Genomic DNA, 18,448 nt, shown 5'->3' with positions numbered 1-18,448 from the left:
GGGAAAGCTGTCTCATCGGGCATCATATGACCAACGATAATATTAAAAATATTTTAGTTTTATTATTTTTCTCTTTGTAGATACATACTTTATAATACCCTACTTTAATAATTTCCACATCTTAACATATCATATAATAAACTAATTGTATAAGAAGGAGCAAAGAGGCATTAAATTAAATATTTGGTAACAAATATTTTACAAACAGGTCTTATTGAAAATAATTGTTATTCTGGAATACTTTCTTAATAAATTTAATAATATTCTCGTAAAAAAATAGTGTTTTTTAATTGTATTGGTAAATAAACACATGGAATAAATAAAAAAATACTTTATTATTAGTTATATAGTAGAATTTTGGTTTACAAAAGACTTGACTAGCGTGTTTTTCGAGATAAGAGCAAAGAATTTGAATTAAATTTAATTAGTAAAATTAATTTTATATAAAAAATATTTGAGTTATGCGCTCCGTGGCAAAAATAAGTTAAGGCACCACTTTATTAGATTTCTTTATATTCCTTTTAAATATATTTTATAATGGTCAAAAAAATGTGTGTTATGTTCTACCTAGTTAAACGAGTAACAACTGTCAGTTGATAGTTTGGTTCCTAACCTCTTTGGTCGCGCGCGGTTATTGCGAATTCTGATTATTTTGGAGTTTTTGTTATAGTAATGAAAATATTTCATGCAATATATACAGTAGGTACATAATCATGCACGATTTGAGTTCAAAATATATCGTTTCATACATAAATTTTATAATATTATGTACATACATCTTCAAAGTTGTAATAACAATTGTTATATCTATATAAAAAAAACACTATTACAATAAATATAAAGAAGTATGTAATTTTAATCGATAAAGTTAATTTAATACGTGTTTCATTTGTTGCAGAATACTTTTAAATACCTTAAATCCAATCGTCCATCAGCGTTTCCAGCTTCTGTTTTTAATAGTAAATTCATTCAAAATTGTATTCAAACTGATAAATCGTTCATACAATATTATTCTAAATCAATAAACATGGAAAACGAAGTTATCGTTGATGTTAAAGCGGATATTATCGAAGATCCCGATGTCAAATTGCTCAATATAGACGAAAAGTCTACGGAAAAGGTGGATAAGCCTTCCTTAGGTAATTTAAGGACTATCAGCATGCAGTGTGGTACATGGCGGGAAAATGATCTCGACGGTGGTGATATAGTTGTGCTCGGAAGACACAGGAATCAGCCGAGTCCAATTCCTCCAGACGAAAAATTCTTAGTGGAAAACGTGGAAGATTTTTGGATCGAAGAAGATGTTGATCCAGATGATCAGGTTAGTTAATTTTATAAATTAAATAATAATTTAAACTACATAGTTATCGTTATTTTTATTTATTTTAATAATAAATGTAAATGACAAATGAACATTGTTCTAATTTATATAATAAATAAATATATTTTTTAATATATTTTATATTTATTAGAACTTGTTTTTGTTATTTTTCATAATAATAATATTAAAAATTCCATCTATTGATTGAAGATGGAAATATTATTCAAATTATTAAAAATTATCTAAGTTTCAAACCGATATAGGAATTTCATTATTTTTAAAATTAATTCATAGATAGTAGGTATATTAGAGTATTTTTTACTAACATTATTATAAAATAATAAATTAGTATTTTTATTGTTATTGCTCGTTTTTCATGCAAAATATTGTAATGATTATAGTTATACATATATTTGTGAACTAGTTAATTAATTATTTTTTTCACCGAGTGAATATTTAATAATAATATTTTCTTTGCCGAACGACTACGAGCGGCGGTACGCACAGGCGCTTACAAGTTATATAAATGTACCATTATCCTGACGTGTTTTTTTTGGTAGATAAGGATACGATTTGTTTCGAGTTTGGTGAATATTTAAGCCAAAGCGGTTAGCGGTCGGCAATATTTTAATTCTCAGCTCGATAAACATTACATTTTATATAGAATTTTACAACAAATTGACGAATTAACAAACGCAAAAAAGGTAAAAACATTTTTACATATATTTACATATATGGATACAAAATTATTGTATTAATTCTTATATGATACATATATTATTGTAATTCTGACTAAAATATTTAATGCATAACGGTCATTTACATCAGATGATATAATCCCTTGTATTTTTCACAAAACGACATCTAATACTCTTCTAATTTATGTATTTATTTAAACGAAATTAAGTAATTCTTATGAGTCGGTCATAAAACTTATATTGTCGAACGGTGTTAATCGAAAACCCCTATCTTATTTTTCACTACCTGCTCTGAATAAAGCTGTGTTTTTATCAGATTTCAACTCCTTGTTTTTAATATTCAACGGTTATACACCACTCAAAAATATTCGTATAAATTTTATGAGAGTTTTCGAGAAATCTCTAGATCGTTAGAAACTTTCAGCTATTACTCAGCATTTTCTTTTGCAACAATTATATTCAAAAGTTTTGGAACAAATTTAACTGGAAATTTTCTTGCCCAACGTTTTAGTCAAAATTTCCGTTTGCTAAGAACAATTTTCTTATATTTTTGTATTCTTTTTTGTTGGTTAATGTACAGGGCTCCTCATTTTATTAAAATCTTCGACGTCTACTCTTTGAAATGTTTGTACCATTTATAAATCTCTCGCTTAAACATCAAATCAGCGACAAAGGCATTCTTTAACATTTGCACAAATTCATTGCATTTTATTCTATTTTTAACGCAAAATTTAATGCCTTATTCCGTCATTTCAAACACAATCTACGCGTCTAGTATGGTTGACAATTGACACACGCATCAAAAAATGTGGTGCCAATAGTAGGCTAATTAAAAAAATCATTATTTTTTATTACACCTCGTATACATACGTATGCATTCTAAAGATGATATTATAAATAAAATCTCATATATGTTCTTACAATTATGTGCTTTTTTAGTTTCTTATATATCAGGTTGTGCAAGTCTTTGAGTTTTTTGAGGTGCGTGTTAAATGATTTAAAAATTAAAACGTGTAATACCTTTACTAAATTATATATTATATATTCTCATTTCAAATCGAAAAAAATCAAGTATAATTAATAAAAAAAATACCGTTTACGCGGCCGACCAAGTGCATCGCGCCACTGGTTCAAAAAAACGGACAACAATGACCTAGCATGGCAAACAGTGACAAACAATAGAAAGAGACCAAGAAGTCCAGAACATGTAGTCCAAAAAATAAACAATTACTGGCTCGGGGGAGCACAAACAAAAAACAGATACAATGGACTCGAAGAAGACAACGGAACAAATATTAAAACCTGTACCAGAGACGTACTAAAACCACCACCAATATTCGTAGCGAAGGTCAAAGATATTAAACTCTTAATAATGACGCTATTAAACTCGATAACTATCGAATATACAATCAAGACAACCAACAACGAAGGAGTTTAATTTCAACTAAAAACTCGCGATAAATACAGCACAACCATTAATGCGAGAATTTCATTTGTATAAAAAAAAAACAGACGAGAAACTATAAACAACATTCATCGTCCAACCAGCAATCCTTAATGAAATAACTAAAAGATCAGGGACAAATTGAAAGAAATATCTCCAACATTTTACAAAAAAAACCACTCAGTAATTTACATCGATCTGGAACCAAAACAAAATATTAAAATATGTATAAGATAAAATTATTGATGAATACGGTTGTAAAATTTTATAACTCCACACGTTAAAAAATAAATACCACTATGTATGAAATGCTAAATATACGGTCACACCAAAAATGATTGTAATAAATCACAAAAGTGTGTCAAGTGTGTAGGGATGCATTTCATTAGCGAATGCCAAAGGAAAAACAAAACTAATGAGGTACTAATGTGCAAATTGCAATGGAAACCACCCAAAAAACTATAGAGGTTGCTTGGTATTTAAGCAACTCCAACAAAAACAGCATACACAACAACAACAAACAAAAAAATACAAATAGATCCAATCAACGCAAATACAACAGAGTCAATAACCAACGTATGCACAGAAAGTTAAAAATGACGCTACGCAACCGATCAAAATATTATAAGAAAATAATAACTTATCCGAAATAAAAAAAATATGAAATTGTTAATGCAATAAATTAGTACTATGCTCAACTTACGTAAAGTAGTTGTTTCTAAAATTGAAAAATGACGAAATGTCATAATACATATTGCCATATGGAACGCCAACGGTCTATCGCAACACACACAAGAAATAAAAAAAATCTAGAACACAAAATAGACGTCTTGCTGGTCTCCGAAACTCATTTTACGGAAAAACTTATATCAAAATACATGGATACTGCGTTTATTCCACAGATGAAACTGCATACGGAGGAATTAAAAACAATATTCAACATTACTATGATTACATTAAAATAAAACTACCATGATTACATTAAAATAAAACACTTCAACAGGCAATCCCGTTAATAGAATCTCTTTAGAATCATTTAACCACATATAAACACAAATGCTACAGTGCTTATGCTACAATCACTATAACATCACATGAAACGCTTTCCGCAGAAAGCCAGCAATCTCGGTTGCTTTAATTGTATCAAATTGTTTCCATTGTCGTGCTTTTTGCACGGCCCGGATTCCCGGACAAATTTTCCGGCGGGGAAATTCGGTTACGTTTTAAATCACCGCGAGGAGACGGATTGCGAATGTCAAATTCTTCATAATATGGTATGCGACATGCAATAAATAGTTTGCAACTCTGGCGTTAAATTGAAATTATCTCTCTCTCTCACAGCCGAGAGAGAGAAAATTTATTATTATTTCATATTACTATCTCGGATACAAAGTCAATACACGCAGTTCGATTGTAACCCGACTTTGGAATTTTCACTGATGAAAGTCCGAAGCGTTTTCCGGAACTTCCGGGGTCGCAAGCAGTCCTTTGTGCCTCGGCACGTTCAAACTATCTCTCTCTCTCTTTCTTAGAATTCCAGAAGCAAGCCGATGATAAATCTGGATATTATTGAAAATGTCTTTGAGGGCCATATTCTATGGGCACGAGTGGCGTGTCGATCCAGAAGCAGACCTTACCTATAAACATGTCTCGAATCTGACACTAATAAATTTGGGTCAGTTTTACAATCACAACCGTAAAATTATCTTATTTTACTGCTATGCTTTGTATATTAAATTAAGAATAAGTAATCAATTTAGTTTTAAACTAGTATAAATGGACACAAACTTTTTTATAGTTAAATACTAACATAAATTAAATACTAGAATGCATAGTAACTCTTATTATCTAACCTACACAAATATATGTTCAATTATTACATATCTTTGTATCTAAATCGATTATGATCAGGAATTAAAAAAATATTGTTTGCTAGTGCATGCTTGATTGACATTTGATTGAAAGAAAAAGTTGTTCATCTATTAGCCGATATTTTTTGCTTAGATTTAAAAAAAAATATTGTACATCTACGTGTTATGTTCTTAAGATTCCTTCAGAATATACCACATAGATGTACGAGGATGGTTATTGTCTACTTGATCTGATTGCAACAATGTAAATGTATTTAATCACTGCTTTTAAAATCTGTTTTTCTCTGATTTTATAGCTTTCGATTTACCAAGCTTATCTTTTACAACTTTACAGCTAAAATACTAATACTGTCTACTATACATAGAAAACGATAAAACTTGTATTTATTTATAACGCATGAATAATAATGTTGTTCAACCTGTTATATATTCTATTTTATAATAATATTGTCATATCTTTATGATTGAGACGCAATTATTTTTCTGCGACGTAATATGTCAACCGCAGGAATCGAGTTATATGAACGTTTGATCATTAAGATTAATTTAATGTAAATAACGGTTTGATATTTCAGTATATTTATCAATCATGTGGAGTGAATTATAAGATGATATGATTTTGACATTCAATGTAAGAACAATTGTATATAGTTGTTCGTGTGAACCACGAAATGCGTCACATGCTAAGACACTCACTTACACTCATGCTTCCTCCACACTCTCTGGAAGTAGGCCATGGTTGGGCAAGGACGGAAAATATAATGTGTTAATTCGGGGCTACTTCGGTCGAGCTCGGGTCTGCCCGCTCTAATGTCTCGGCGACCTCGACCGTATTCGGTAGACCTTTGGTTCGGTAACTTTCAGAGAGTGTAGAGGAAGCATCAGACTTCAGATATAAAACAATGTCTACTCATTCACAAATCTTTTGTCTAAACAATTTTTTTTCTCGGTCCATTTTTATTTTTAGAACTAAGAAGTTAACTTCAATTACGGGCGTAATATGCATATGTAATGAAGTTTATTTTTAATTAATACAAAGTGATTTAGTATTAAATGATTATTATTGTGCAGTGATATCTTTTTAATCCACGTATTCCAGTTGTCTTTGAAAATCGTGTTGAAGTCTGGATATTAAACGTCATAGCTAGATCAGGTTGACGTGAAAAGAGAAGCAGCTGCTTTCTCAGTATTCTCTGCCTCTCTCTCAATAGTTGGCGTGGCGATAGTTGCCAAGAGTTTTGATGATCTTTCCTGTGTCCTAATTCGGAGTGGACTGTTTTAACAAAGTGCTGACAAAAGCGGATTCATAATACAAGTGTCTGTAGAGGCATTATGTTTATCTTTTTTGCTTACTGACTTTCGCCGTGACTGTCAATTAAATATTTTATGTTACTTTGCATGTATCATTTCAATGTAAATTTTTTTTGTGCGTGTTTGGGAGATGCTTTTAGCTCATCCCTCAATTATTTTGACTTACGATATGCACTGATCGGGATAACAAAAGCCTAAATTGCCGGCTTATGGTAAAGACTAACGGCATCTTGCTTATTGCGCTTTTAACGCGTGATATTTGTTTTTTGTAGTAATTAATAATAGATTTAAAAATTTATAGTATGTGATTATAAAAATACAGTATATTTTTGTGGTTATATTTATATAATTGATGAACGGAGAACTGAATGATCATTAAAGAGAACAAACATTAATAAAATAATGATTTGTTATAGTGGACGCGAATAATCTAAGAATCCGATTGATTACAGAGCGTCGAGTTACGAAGGTATTTTGGGCTCTATTTGGGTCAATTACACATGTTGTTACTTAACTATTTCTAACATATTTCTAACAAAATAGCCTTTTTGAATTATTAAAAAAAAAACGAGAAAATTTTATTAAGCGGGCGTAACTCTATTGAAAGCCTCCATACAATTTTGCAATCTTCTGATTCACACGGGGAGCGTTTTCTTTTTATCTGATTACTAATGTAGATCGGAGAAAATATGTTTCTGTGCTCGTTTTAGTATATTTGTGAAATAATTATGCTGGAAGGGTAATACACAGCTTTATTCCTTTTATTCAGGCAGCTAAAACGCCGTTTTTAATTAGTTTTTATCGCTTTTCAGATTTTATACATAATTTAATTACTCTTATATTTAATATATTTTACATATATGTGTATATATATATATATATATATATATAGCCAACGTAATTTCTGATACATAAACATATATTATCATTTAAGATATAAATATATTATTTGCATATCTAATAAAATATATATTTAATAAATGTAGTAGATGGTATTCAGACGATAAAAAACACATGCACAAATCAGTAACCATTTTTTAGTTATGTTTCGTAAATACAAAGTAAATCATAATATATTTTTTATGCATTATATGTCATATTTAAAATATAAGTCTACTTAAATGCATAGAAAAATCCTCCTAGACTAAAACATGCCACTGAATTTATGATACCATTTTGTATCTATTAAATGCTCCTGTAGCGCTCTGAATAGTTTTTAATGAGCATCTACAAATTACTTATAAAATGGATATCAAAGGTGTAAATTTAAAACATTAATTCTAGTGAAAAACATATGTATCAGGGAGTGGCTCAAGGTTATAATTAGTACCAACATTATTTATATTATTACATAAAATGTGTTATTAATAATTCGCATTAGAGGATATATTAATGTACTTCATTAATAATACATAATATAATATGTAATATGTATATATAAATACATATTATATTCATTCAGACATTATATATAATTACGCTGCCTTATATGCTGCGAGAAAAAAAAATTAGAGCAGTTCTAAAAAAATATATATCTACTAAATATATAGATATTAGTAAGGCATTGTCAGTACAAATTATGAATATTGTCGAGAAACCCTTTAATTTTTTGAGATACGAGAAATCATTATTTTACATTTTTCTCCATAAAAATTTTTTAGTAAAGTTATATTTTTACTATTTTAATATAATTTTACTAACTGTATCAGTACAGTTATATTCGAATACATTTTCACCGGTAGATATGTATGTGTATGTAGGTTTCTACTATCAAAAATAATAATTAATAGGATATGGTTTTCCTAAAACGCTAGTGAAAGTATAACTTCACTGTAACATACATATATATAATACCGATATGCAAAAGAGCATTTTGTGTTATATTAATGAGCATGTAATTAATATAATTTATGATATACAACTAATTGCATCCTTTTCACACCCTTCGTTTATTTATATTGTCTCTATAAATTGCTACACGGCATTCTAGCTATTATATCACATTATCTCGGTACACACAGCCAAGTTTTTGGATTAATATCGATGCAGTTGGCAAATGGCTACTAGATACGCCTCCTTCTTGACAATTAATTAGAAAATGTTATGAGCTAAATCTGGGTTGGTCGACCTTTCAATAATGGCACCAGATTACGTCGAATAAATTCAAATTGACACGAAGAATTCAATTATAAAGCGAAGTGTCAGTTTAGACAAATGGACGTGGAAACGCTGTTAGTTCTAGATTCAAACTACAGCTTATGGTTCGTTTGAGCAACCAACGGAAGGTTAGGTTTGATACGAAACTTCATTTCGCCACGAACATGCCCTGACGTGTCAAAGAGACTTCTGCCGCAATCCACTCTGGCCCGTCAAAATTCAATTGGATCATGTTATGGTAAATTTTCAAACGTCCAAATGGAATTCTGCGGCACTGCCGCAAAAGTTGTAAGTGATCAATATTTGTAAACAAAGCTTTCAGCGAGCGAGTGAAGAACACGGTGTTTTTACCTGGAAAAGCGCAACCTATTTTTTCCGAGTCGGTGTATGCTATTGAGTTTTAATAATTTAATTCATAATATAAAGTCTGTAACGAATAATGTTTGTATGAGTTAGAAGTTACTAATCTAATAATTGATTAAATTTATTAAAAATAAAAGTTGAAATGATCAATCTCTGATGCAAAACATAAGTTGAAACCAGACAACTTGGTGCGATATTCAATAACGCAAATTGCAAAACATATCCGTCATCTATATTTACATCGCAGCTTTCGATGCATGCAATTTTCTCTCTTTGTGAGCAAAGAGCCACATGGAAATTCATTTTACGGAGCTTATTCGTTTGTCCGAGCGCGGTTTTAACATCAGAATCTGAATGTTCTATTTGGCAGAGTTGTCGCCGTTCCAATATAAACCCGAAGATATTTTCATCTCTTTATTTTGTGTGTCTGAACTGAACATATTTTAACGCATAGACCAGCGGAGAGTGCATTATTTCGACTAGACATGTCGAAACATAATACGATGGGGAGTCTTGTGCGTTTTGCACTACCAAGACACGGAGTAGTAGACTAACGCTAATCGAAAATGTCCGCAAATTTTCTGACTGACACTGCGGATGTGACGTCTGTATTTTATTTGTGTTGTCAAGTGTGATACTAATAATATTCGGTAAAATGAAGTCATTTTTATTCACAACATTTATTTTATATACGTATCCATATATGATCATTCATTATTAGACATTTTAATTAATCATCTTAGGAAACTCTAGGAAAACCAAATCTGTGTTGATCGAACTGAATTATAATTAAACAATAATCATTAATTCCAATACCCTTAACACAATAGAAATTTAAAAATACTTTGGTTCAAATTCCTGGACTTAGACCTGGTCTAACGAGAAAGTAGAAAGCTTCTCTCGGTCTTATACAATTCGGCGTAGTCTTGTATGTTCCAAATCAGAAGCGAAATAGTGATTCTGTGTTCTGACTAAAGTATGTTCAAAATTAAAAAAAAGCCCACCGCCCTTCCAATTCTCGATCGTCTTGCTAATTTGACGATTTGGGCCGGAAATAGACTTTTTGTTATTGTAACATAAATTAAACTATCTGCGTACAATGATTTAAAATCTGTTAAACTTGGTATGCGAGTCTAAGTCATTAATTATAGTATTGCTACCGACCGTAGTTCTGGTCCTTTACAAGTGCTTTTAATCCATGTAATTTATGTCGGTTTAACACGCGTTTATGTAATAAAACCTTATTCTTAAAAAGTCATAGCACCGAATATTACATCAATGGGTTAAAAAATGTTCTGTTCCATGAATCTATGGGGACATAAAATGATTGATTAGTCAAAATTATTTTTAAATGTAAATTTGTTATTATTCAATTATGAAACAATTAAGAACTCTGTGTGTACGTCCGTATGCTTCAGGCGTTTCCAATGCGAGTTGACTTTTGATTTTGGACGTCAAGCTGGACCAGTGTATGCAAAGAGAGAAGCGGCGGCTTTTGTGATTTTCGCTGGTCTGAAGTTGAGTCGACTTCTTGGTTTAAGTCCAAGTTAGAGAGCTATTTAATATATGATGCCTTGAACTCCGAAGTGTGAATGACAGTTTAAGTGTTATCTATGGTACTCTTCATTATAAATTATGTTGAGTGATCAGTTACAGAAAAGTTGTTGACTATTTAGGCACGACCGAATGCAAGCGTTATATTTCTCAAGGCGACGAAAGAAATGTCTGAAGAAAAGCACCTGAAAATAAGTGATTCTGATTTGTCCGCGTTTTCGAATTTATATCCTTCATAGGAGATTTTGTTATCCGCCCCTATTCGGTAGGATGAACAATTACAAAAAGGTGACAAGTTTTTTTGAAACAAATTGCCGCTGATTACAATCGGCTGTTTTGATTGCAAACTCAAATGCACGCGTTTTATTTTCTCAAGGTGATGGATATTTTAATAATTTCTGATGGATACTTTGTGACCTAAGCTGTTGAAAGGTTTCTCACAGTGGTGTTTTATTCTAACAAAGAAACATATTTGTTCTTGGGCGGTTAAAACGCTTTGTTTATCACTTGCCTTTTTATGATTTAATGGCATAAATTATCACCTTCAATTATAAATAGAAAAATGGTTGAACCTGACAAGATCTTTTGAGGTTATGTTTAAAAATATCATATGAACTATGCTCTTTTACATTAAATATTTCTTCAAATTTTTTTTTTTTGAAATAATGGACATATTTTTGTATACATTGTCTAATTGCCAGTAAAAATTCGTTAACTATCCTAGTTCGCGGTATTAAAAATGGCGGTTAATAAAAAAAATGAACTATATAATATGTTAAAATTAAATAAAATTTTAAAGAAATAGATCTTGTAAATAATAGCTAGTCTTAGTTTGTTAAAAAATAAAAATATCTGTTAATAAAAATTATAGAAAAAAGCAAAAATATTCATTATCAGAATTTAAAATAAATTAAATTAAGAAATAATAATATATTATTTTTTTTTATTAACAGAGCTTTGATTTTTTTTTAATAATTATTAACAATTATTACTTGAAAAGTACATGTATTAAAGTGTCTTTTTATTTATTATAAAACATTTTTGAACTTTTTTTAAATTAATTTTTACAAAGTTATGATTTATCAATTTTTTATTATTATTTTTTAATTATATATAATTTAAAAAAAAAGAATATAAAAAAATTATAAATTAAGTAATAACTATACCGAAAAAAGAAAAAATAGGGCAATGAAATAATTCTAGATGAAAACATATATTAAATGCATTGATTTTTAATGTTTTTACACCTATATATTTCTCACATAAATTACACTATTTTTTAATGGTAAAAAACTGACAGAATCTAAATATCAAGTTAGATAGTTAATCGCAGTTTGAGTTATGTCTTGTATTTTGGCAGTACTTGACATTATATACTGCATGGCTTGCAAAACGATCTCAAAAGCGCATATTATGCTGCAGTAGGTTGGTCTTATTCAATGGAAAGGGATATGTGATAAAGTGGGGTCATCTATCAGAGTCAAAGTACACCGCAGGGGTTGGGTACATGCTCGGTCGTGTTTTGCTCACACCCTCACCTAATATTTTTGTTCGACTTTTTAACGATGCTTACCGTGGCATACCTGTGCAAATTAAATTCTGCCGTTGCACACTTTCAACTTGCGAGCGGAGAATTTCGAACCGGTAAAAAGTAAGTGTGTTTTTTTAAATGCAATTTACACTCTATCTTAGAGTACATAGCACTTACTCAGTATATGTAGTAAATATTGTCTATATATTTATTTATTTATTTAAATTAAATTAGGACCATCGATCATATGTTAGGTTTACCTAGATTTTCCTAATCTCACTGATGAATGTCGTAATGATTAATTAATATTATTATAGCTATTTTCAGCTAATAGAAAATCTTATATGTATTAAAAAAATATATCATATTAAGCCAGCATATTGAGGAATCAGATGACGACAGTATAGTCGGGTCGGCTTGTACAGACGTCTTGGATTGAACGGACATTATAAGAAGACGCTATAGTGATTCTCTAAAATATTCCAGAACCCAAAACTTGAATTCCTTGAGAATAATTTGATTGTCACAGAGCCCTCCAGTAGTTTAAAAAAGGCTTAGTTAAATAAAACTTTTTGCGAGAAATTTTACTGCTAATCTTATTTCTTAAAATAAGGGGGTTGGGAGATTAACAAATAATAATCAAATATCTCAAGAACCTTTTCTGAACTCTTTAGACTGAGAAGAAGTATTTACGTAACATATACCAGTAATAACAAGATCTATAAATAATCCGTATTAGGTAATTCAAAACAACTTGTGTAAGAAAATATGTTTGTCAATACGATAAACACCGAAGGATTCGTTTTATTATAAGGAATAATTATAATGATTTTTTATGCAAATAAAATTTCTCGTTCTAAACGACGTTTTAGGGTGTACTTATTTTAAAATATGCGTTTATGTAAAAAAATATATTTTTCTACAATAATAATGAATAATGAATATTAATTATCAAAGAATTATATACGTCTAAGCTTTTGAGATATTCTTGCCGATACAAACTCAGGTGTTTTCATCCCAAAACAATTTATTATTTGCTACAAGTGCACTCAAAGTGAAAAACGATCTCCGATTTATCCACACGAAATTCCGAGAGAGCTTTCCGGACAATATGCACCTTTCATAAATCAAATAAGCAATCGCAGACCGGCTGGTAGATCTTCGGATGCTAGACCATGGTTGAAGTTTTAACAAGCTCAAACTTGGATATATTATATTAGTTGCAAAACAGGAGCAATAAATGCACAGCCGTCTGTTTATGGCGTTTAATAAGTAAAGTTTTCGTGATGAGACTCGCCGTTGCCGGGGGATGTAATAAAACCACAATAAATGACCGCCGTGTTTACACAAAGACAAATTAATTGCTTTATGGCCGTACCATTAATTTTGTTGCTTTGTCGCGGTTATTTTGATATTTTGGAGTTATCTCATGATCTACAGCACTGCGTGCACTAAGGGAGATAAGAAATTGAAGCACCCTTAGTAGGGAAAAAAAGTCTGTTTCGGCAGATTCTACCGCCTTTTATTATTACTTTTATACAGGGTGTCAATCCCGCGGCCCTCAACATTCGCCATGCGGCCCGCGTGTTTCAAAAAATTTCAATATTTTTTTATCATGGTTTCTTTTATATTATCTCTTAATTAAAATTGTTGAATGAAAAGGCAAAATATACGACAGAAGAGATTGACGAATATTTTTTATTGGAATGTAATGAAATAATGCCTTGAATTTTTTTAAAGGCATTATATTTAATTTCTTTCAAAATTTAATAACGTGTAAGGAATGTGCCGTTACAAATTAAGAATCTGGAAAAAATCTTCTGTCTCAATAATAACTATTTCATAAAATTACTTCTCATTCATTAGTGAAGGCAAGGTTTGTGATAGCAAATTTAATTTCTGAACAAAGTAAATTTATTAAAGTATGTGTTGAAAGCGTAGCAAAAATAATCTGCCTGTGTGAGATTCAGATCCACTAGCTATAAATTTATGATTGCAAAAACTATTGTTGTGTTTTATATAATGAGACAGTATGTTAATTTTGTGAATCTACTATAAAACTAAAATAATTACACTGGTCGACTAATTTTGACGAATCTGTTATCCTTTAGTATGTTTATGTACGAAATGAAAGAATTTTTGTGCTTATTTTACAAAATTTCGTAACAATTGTTTCATAGTATGGCAAGTACTCGGTGATAAAACTATACAAATCAACTCAATTTTATCCGTTTTGATTTGCTCCCGTACGTGTATTGAGAGTACCTCTGCAACGTCCAGCAATAGATGGACTCCATTTTCCTTGGTATCGCTTCTCCATAGCCGCAATATCCTTATAGAAGGCGCTCTCCGTGCTCGTCGCTGACATCACCCAAGATGAAGGTGTAGAAAGTGAATTTTTAAAGACATATTACATCCCATATATTTGTAGGCTGTGAGCATTTAGGAAACAATGCTGATATAGTCTTCGCTTTTATGCTTTTCAAGACGGTTTTTGACTACGTTCTTGAAGGCTGACCAAGCGGCTAGCTCAAACTGTCCCAACACTAAATTGTAATTCAGATCAGTCAAAAATCCTTTCTTTTATTTTTGCATCGCTGATCCTAGAAAACTTTTTCTTCAAGTACTTGATTCAACCTTTGACGAAGTTTTATATTAAGCCCAACTTAATGTGTAAGGGTGGAAGAAGTATATTTCCAGATTTTACTAAAAAAAAATGGTGAACATTCTTTGTGCCAGGGATAAGATGCTCTCTGGCAGGCCACTCCTCCCTTTAGAATAAATGACTACTATTCAATGAAATAATACTCAAAAGTAAAATATATTTCAATGTGTTTTTTCTAAGCAACCCTCGAATTAATTATTTATTTATTTATAAAACAATGTTTGTTGGATATTTCAGTCGCAGTCAGACATGCTAACGTTATTTACATACTTATTCAGTCACATCTATCAAGTTTTCAGATCAAATATATAAACTTACGAGCATATGCCGTCTTATCTTCAATCAACTAAAACATACGTCCTCCCCTAAGGTTTCGTGTTTTGGTGGTAGCAGCCCGCACCACCACCACAGGACACTCGTAAAAGTCTATTCCACAGTCACAAATAATATTAAGGATGATATAAAAGCGACCAAAAATGATAGCATGCGTATCACCAGAGCGGATATTGCAATTTTGAACTAGAGCTATAAAGTTGACGGATAGGGAGAGCATGTGCGATATTACAATATTTTCATTTCATAAAAAATATGACATTTTAAAACTAGTATATGTATAATGATACGCTCATTACTACATAACTGTTGGACTGAAATAAACCCATAAAATAATCAAAAGTTTTATAAAGACAAAGAGTGCGATTCCCACAACACCAGAGGTACACACTGTATATTTTCCAGACACCTTTGATCATTATTTTTACACATTGAATACGACGTTCACTAGCTCGAGCAAACAATTCGCGGAATTTCTAGAAGCGATTCTACATTTTGCGGCGTATAATTTCCCGCTTTGTCTGCCATCCAACGGCAAACTTGGCTGAAAATGATCGCGAAATTCGTCGCGGAACTTTGAGAGTTGAATTCGCAAATATTTCTCTGCAGCAAGATGATGTGTATCGAATGGAGGCACATTTTACAAAATGCATGTTAGTCACGAAGAATCTTGCTGTATCATAAAAATTTAAAATTAGGACAACCTACAAAATGGAATGAATCATTTTGAACAAATATTAGATGTACAAATTTGTCACTAAATTAAGGCGTAACAATAAAATAGAGAGCACGGGACGAAACAATTGCATTATTAATTGTCAAGATTTTACGGATCATATATATGTTAATCACTTGTAATCACCTATAAGGACCGGAAAAACTACCATTTTGTGTAAAATAGATGCGTGTTAGACAATGCGTTCTGCCTTGCGCAAAAAATACTATTGTCATTTATCTTCACGTGACCGATTGCTTAAAGTGGCCAACTAATAGTTTCACTTTCAAGGCGTGTAAACATATTTCGTGGGTATACCAAGAAGCGATGCAATTGGCCCACCAATATCCTCATCTGCAATTCGACAAATCAGCAATGTAAAAAACATGCATTAGACAAATCATTGGACACATTAGCGGATCATCCAGGAATAATTAAAAAAACACTACATGACTTATAGATTCATAATAAATATAATTTAATATTTATTTTGTGTAATACGGTAATTTTGTTGACCATTTCTTATTACCAAACAATGTAGTTATGTAATTTTGCTAATATCGACCTTTTTGTTAACCAGGAATACCAATATTTAATATATTATTCCAAAAACGAAAAATTAATCCATCTGAAATTTCGACTTTCATTAATAAAATATAATATTATAGTACATAAAAATATAGCTCATTTTCAATTCCTTATTTTTTAACATTAAATAAAATTAATTTATTTATTAAATAATAAATTCTATTAATTAAAATTAAATACCTTAACACAGGATCACTCTGATGTAATAAATTAAATTTATAAATTATTTTTATTAAATCATCAGTTGTACAAAAAGTTTTTTTTTTTTAATTTTAACATATAAAGTAAAGTTTATATTTTTATTTTTACCACCGAAATACCAGTATTGAAAGTCGCTAATCTCGCGCGTTGCCACTAAGCTGAAACTATAAATTTAATAAATGTCACACAATTTAACGGATAAACGTTCAAAATTAACCGGCAGCAATTTGACTATGCGCACATGGCCACTGAATGTTTTTCATCTCTGTTTCACTAACCGTAAATTTGAACGTGGTTAGCCAACAGTTTGTAATAAATATAGTTTACATCAAGGTCTGGACATAAACTAATGAGGTCTTTTGGCCGCAATGCAAATTGGTGCATTCTGAAATTTAATAGTTTAATTTTGCGACCGTTATGAATACTTAATCCTAACATTTCGTCTTGGCAATGCGGGCCCTTTAAATTCGTACAATTTTAAAATCAGGTCAAACGACTTTTAGTGGAGTATGTACGATTAATACATATATAAATGAATAAAGATTGCGGGTGATTTTTAATTTTTCTCCAGAAAATGCAAAAAAATATTTGAAATTTTGTAGTAGCAAACCGAGATTCTCACGCCAAAAAAGCAAATGAAGTCTTAAATTTAGAATGTGAATTTTACATTTAAAAATTTTGAGTGTGACATTAATATACAACACATTTAAATATATTTTATTTTTGAATATAATTTTTTCGAATAGTAGGCATTTATTCCAATTGTAGGTTCGTTTTAGATTGAAAAAATATTTTTAATTTAACCAAATTGATTCAATACTTTTTTAGGGGGCGTAGCCCTAGCCTTGTGACTTGTTTTATTAAGTTATATTTACATGTGACAAATGGACGATTACGGCGTGACGTTTCTCGCGATGAAGGTGAACGTGGCGCAGGTGGTGATGGCCGTAGATGATGCTCAGGGTTCTTAGGCTACGTGCGGCGAGTGTCAGGTATGATCTTTAGGTCTGTCGGCGAGGGCGCGTGGCTGGTTCATCCGGATGACTGCTGGTAGATCTTGACTCTCTGGTCGTCTGTGCCCGTCTCTGCTGTGTCCAAGCAGACTGTGTCGCTGACTCTCTGCTTATCTGAGCCGTCTCGTATGGTGCCTCCGATCGTCTCGTATCTCGGACCGTCTGCCCTTTCCTCGTCGGAGTCCGGGCTTATATCCTTTAAGGGGATGCACGCTAGCTGGCCAATCGCGATTGTGCATCGATCTCCTAGCCAATCGCTGCAGTGGTTTCTTAGAATTCGAGAAATCGGATGTGTATTTTCGAAAGCGAGTTTTTTGCTTGGCTCCAGACTTTCAAATTCTTCGGAAAGGGTTTGCATTGTGATGATTGATTTTTGTCACAGAACGACCCGTGTTGTGTGTGGTCAAAATAAATCCCTCTTGTGCCATGATGTTTGTCTCATTGATAATGAATGAACGTTTTTGGTCATGATCATTAACAATAAGACAATCGCCCTTTTAAATGTGCCTATATGTGTGGTCGCCACACTTTCTTCACTAAAAAGCATAAAACAATTTAATTTAGTCGTAAAGTAAATTTATAATTATTTCTACATTTTTCTAATTTAATATTAATATTATTTAATTTCATAATATAATTTCGCTACTGAAACATTTTTATTATCGAGTAATGTGAAAACCTAA

At 31.1% G+C, this 18,448-nt stretch overlaps 1 protein-coding gene across 3 annotated transcripts in view; it reads left to right on the top strand.

Annotated features, from left to right (window-relative positions):
- Positions 1–555: 555 nt before the first annotated feature.
- Positions 556–18,448, top strand: part of LOC148233677 (pseudouridylate synthase RPUSD2-like) — a 482,025-nt gene continuing 464,132 nt past the window's right edge. For 2 of the 3 annotated variants that reach the window (XM_088188769.1, XM_088188768.1), the window contains exons 1-2: positions 568–699; positions 899–1,321. In XM_088188769.1, coding sequence (XP_088044895.1) covers positions 673–699; positions 899–1,321 — 450 coding nt within the window. In that variant the 5' untranslated portion in view covers positions 568–672. Of the gene's footprint in view, positions 704–898; positions 1,322–18,448 lie in introns of all 3 variants that reach the window. The other variant, XM_088188775.1, reaches the window with a different exon arrangement.

This window comes from Plectrocnemia conspersa, unplaced genomic scaffold, assembly GCF_051122295.1.
Source record: "Plectrocnemia conspersa isolate PC_06_02 unplaced genomic scaffold, ASM5112229v1 ptg000007l, whole genome shotgun sequence".
NCBI classification, from domain to species: domain Eukaryota; kingdom Metazoa; phylum Arthropoda; class Insecta; order Trichoptera; family Polycentropodidae; genus Plectrocnemia; species Plectrocnemia conspersa.
This window is presented reverse-complemented; position numbering and strand designations above follow the sequence as displayed.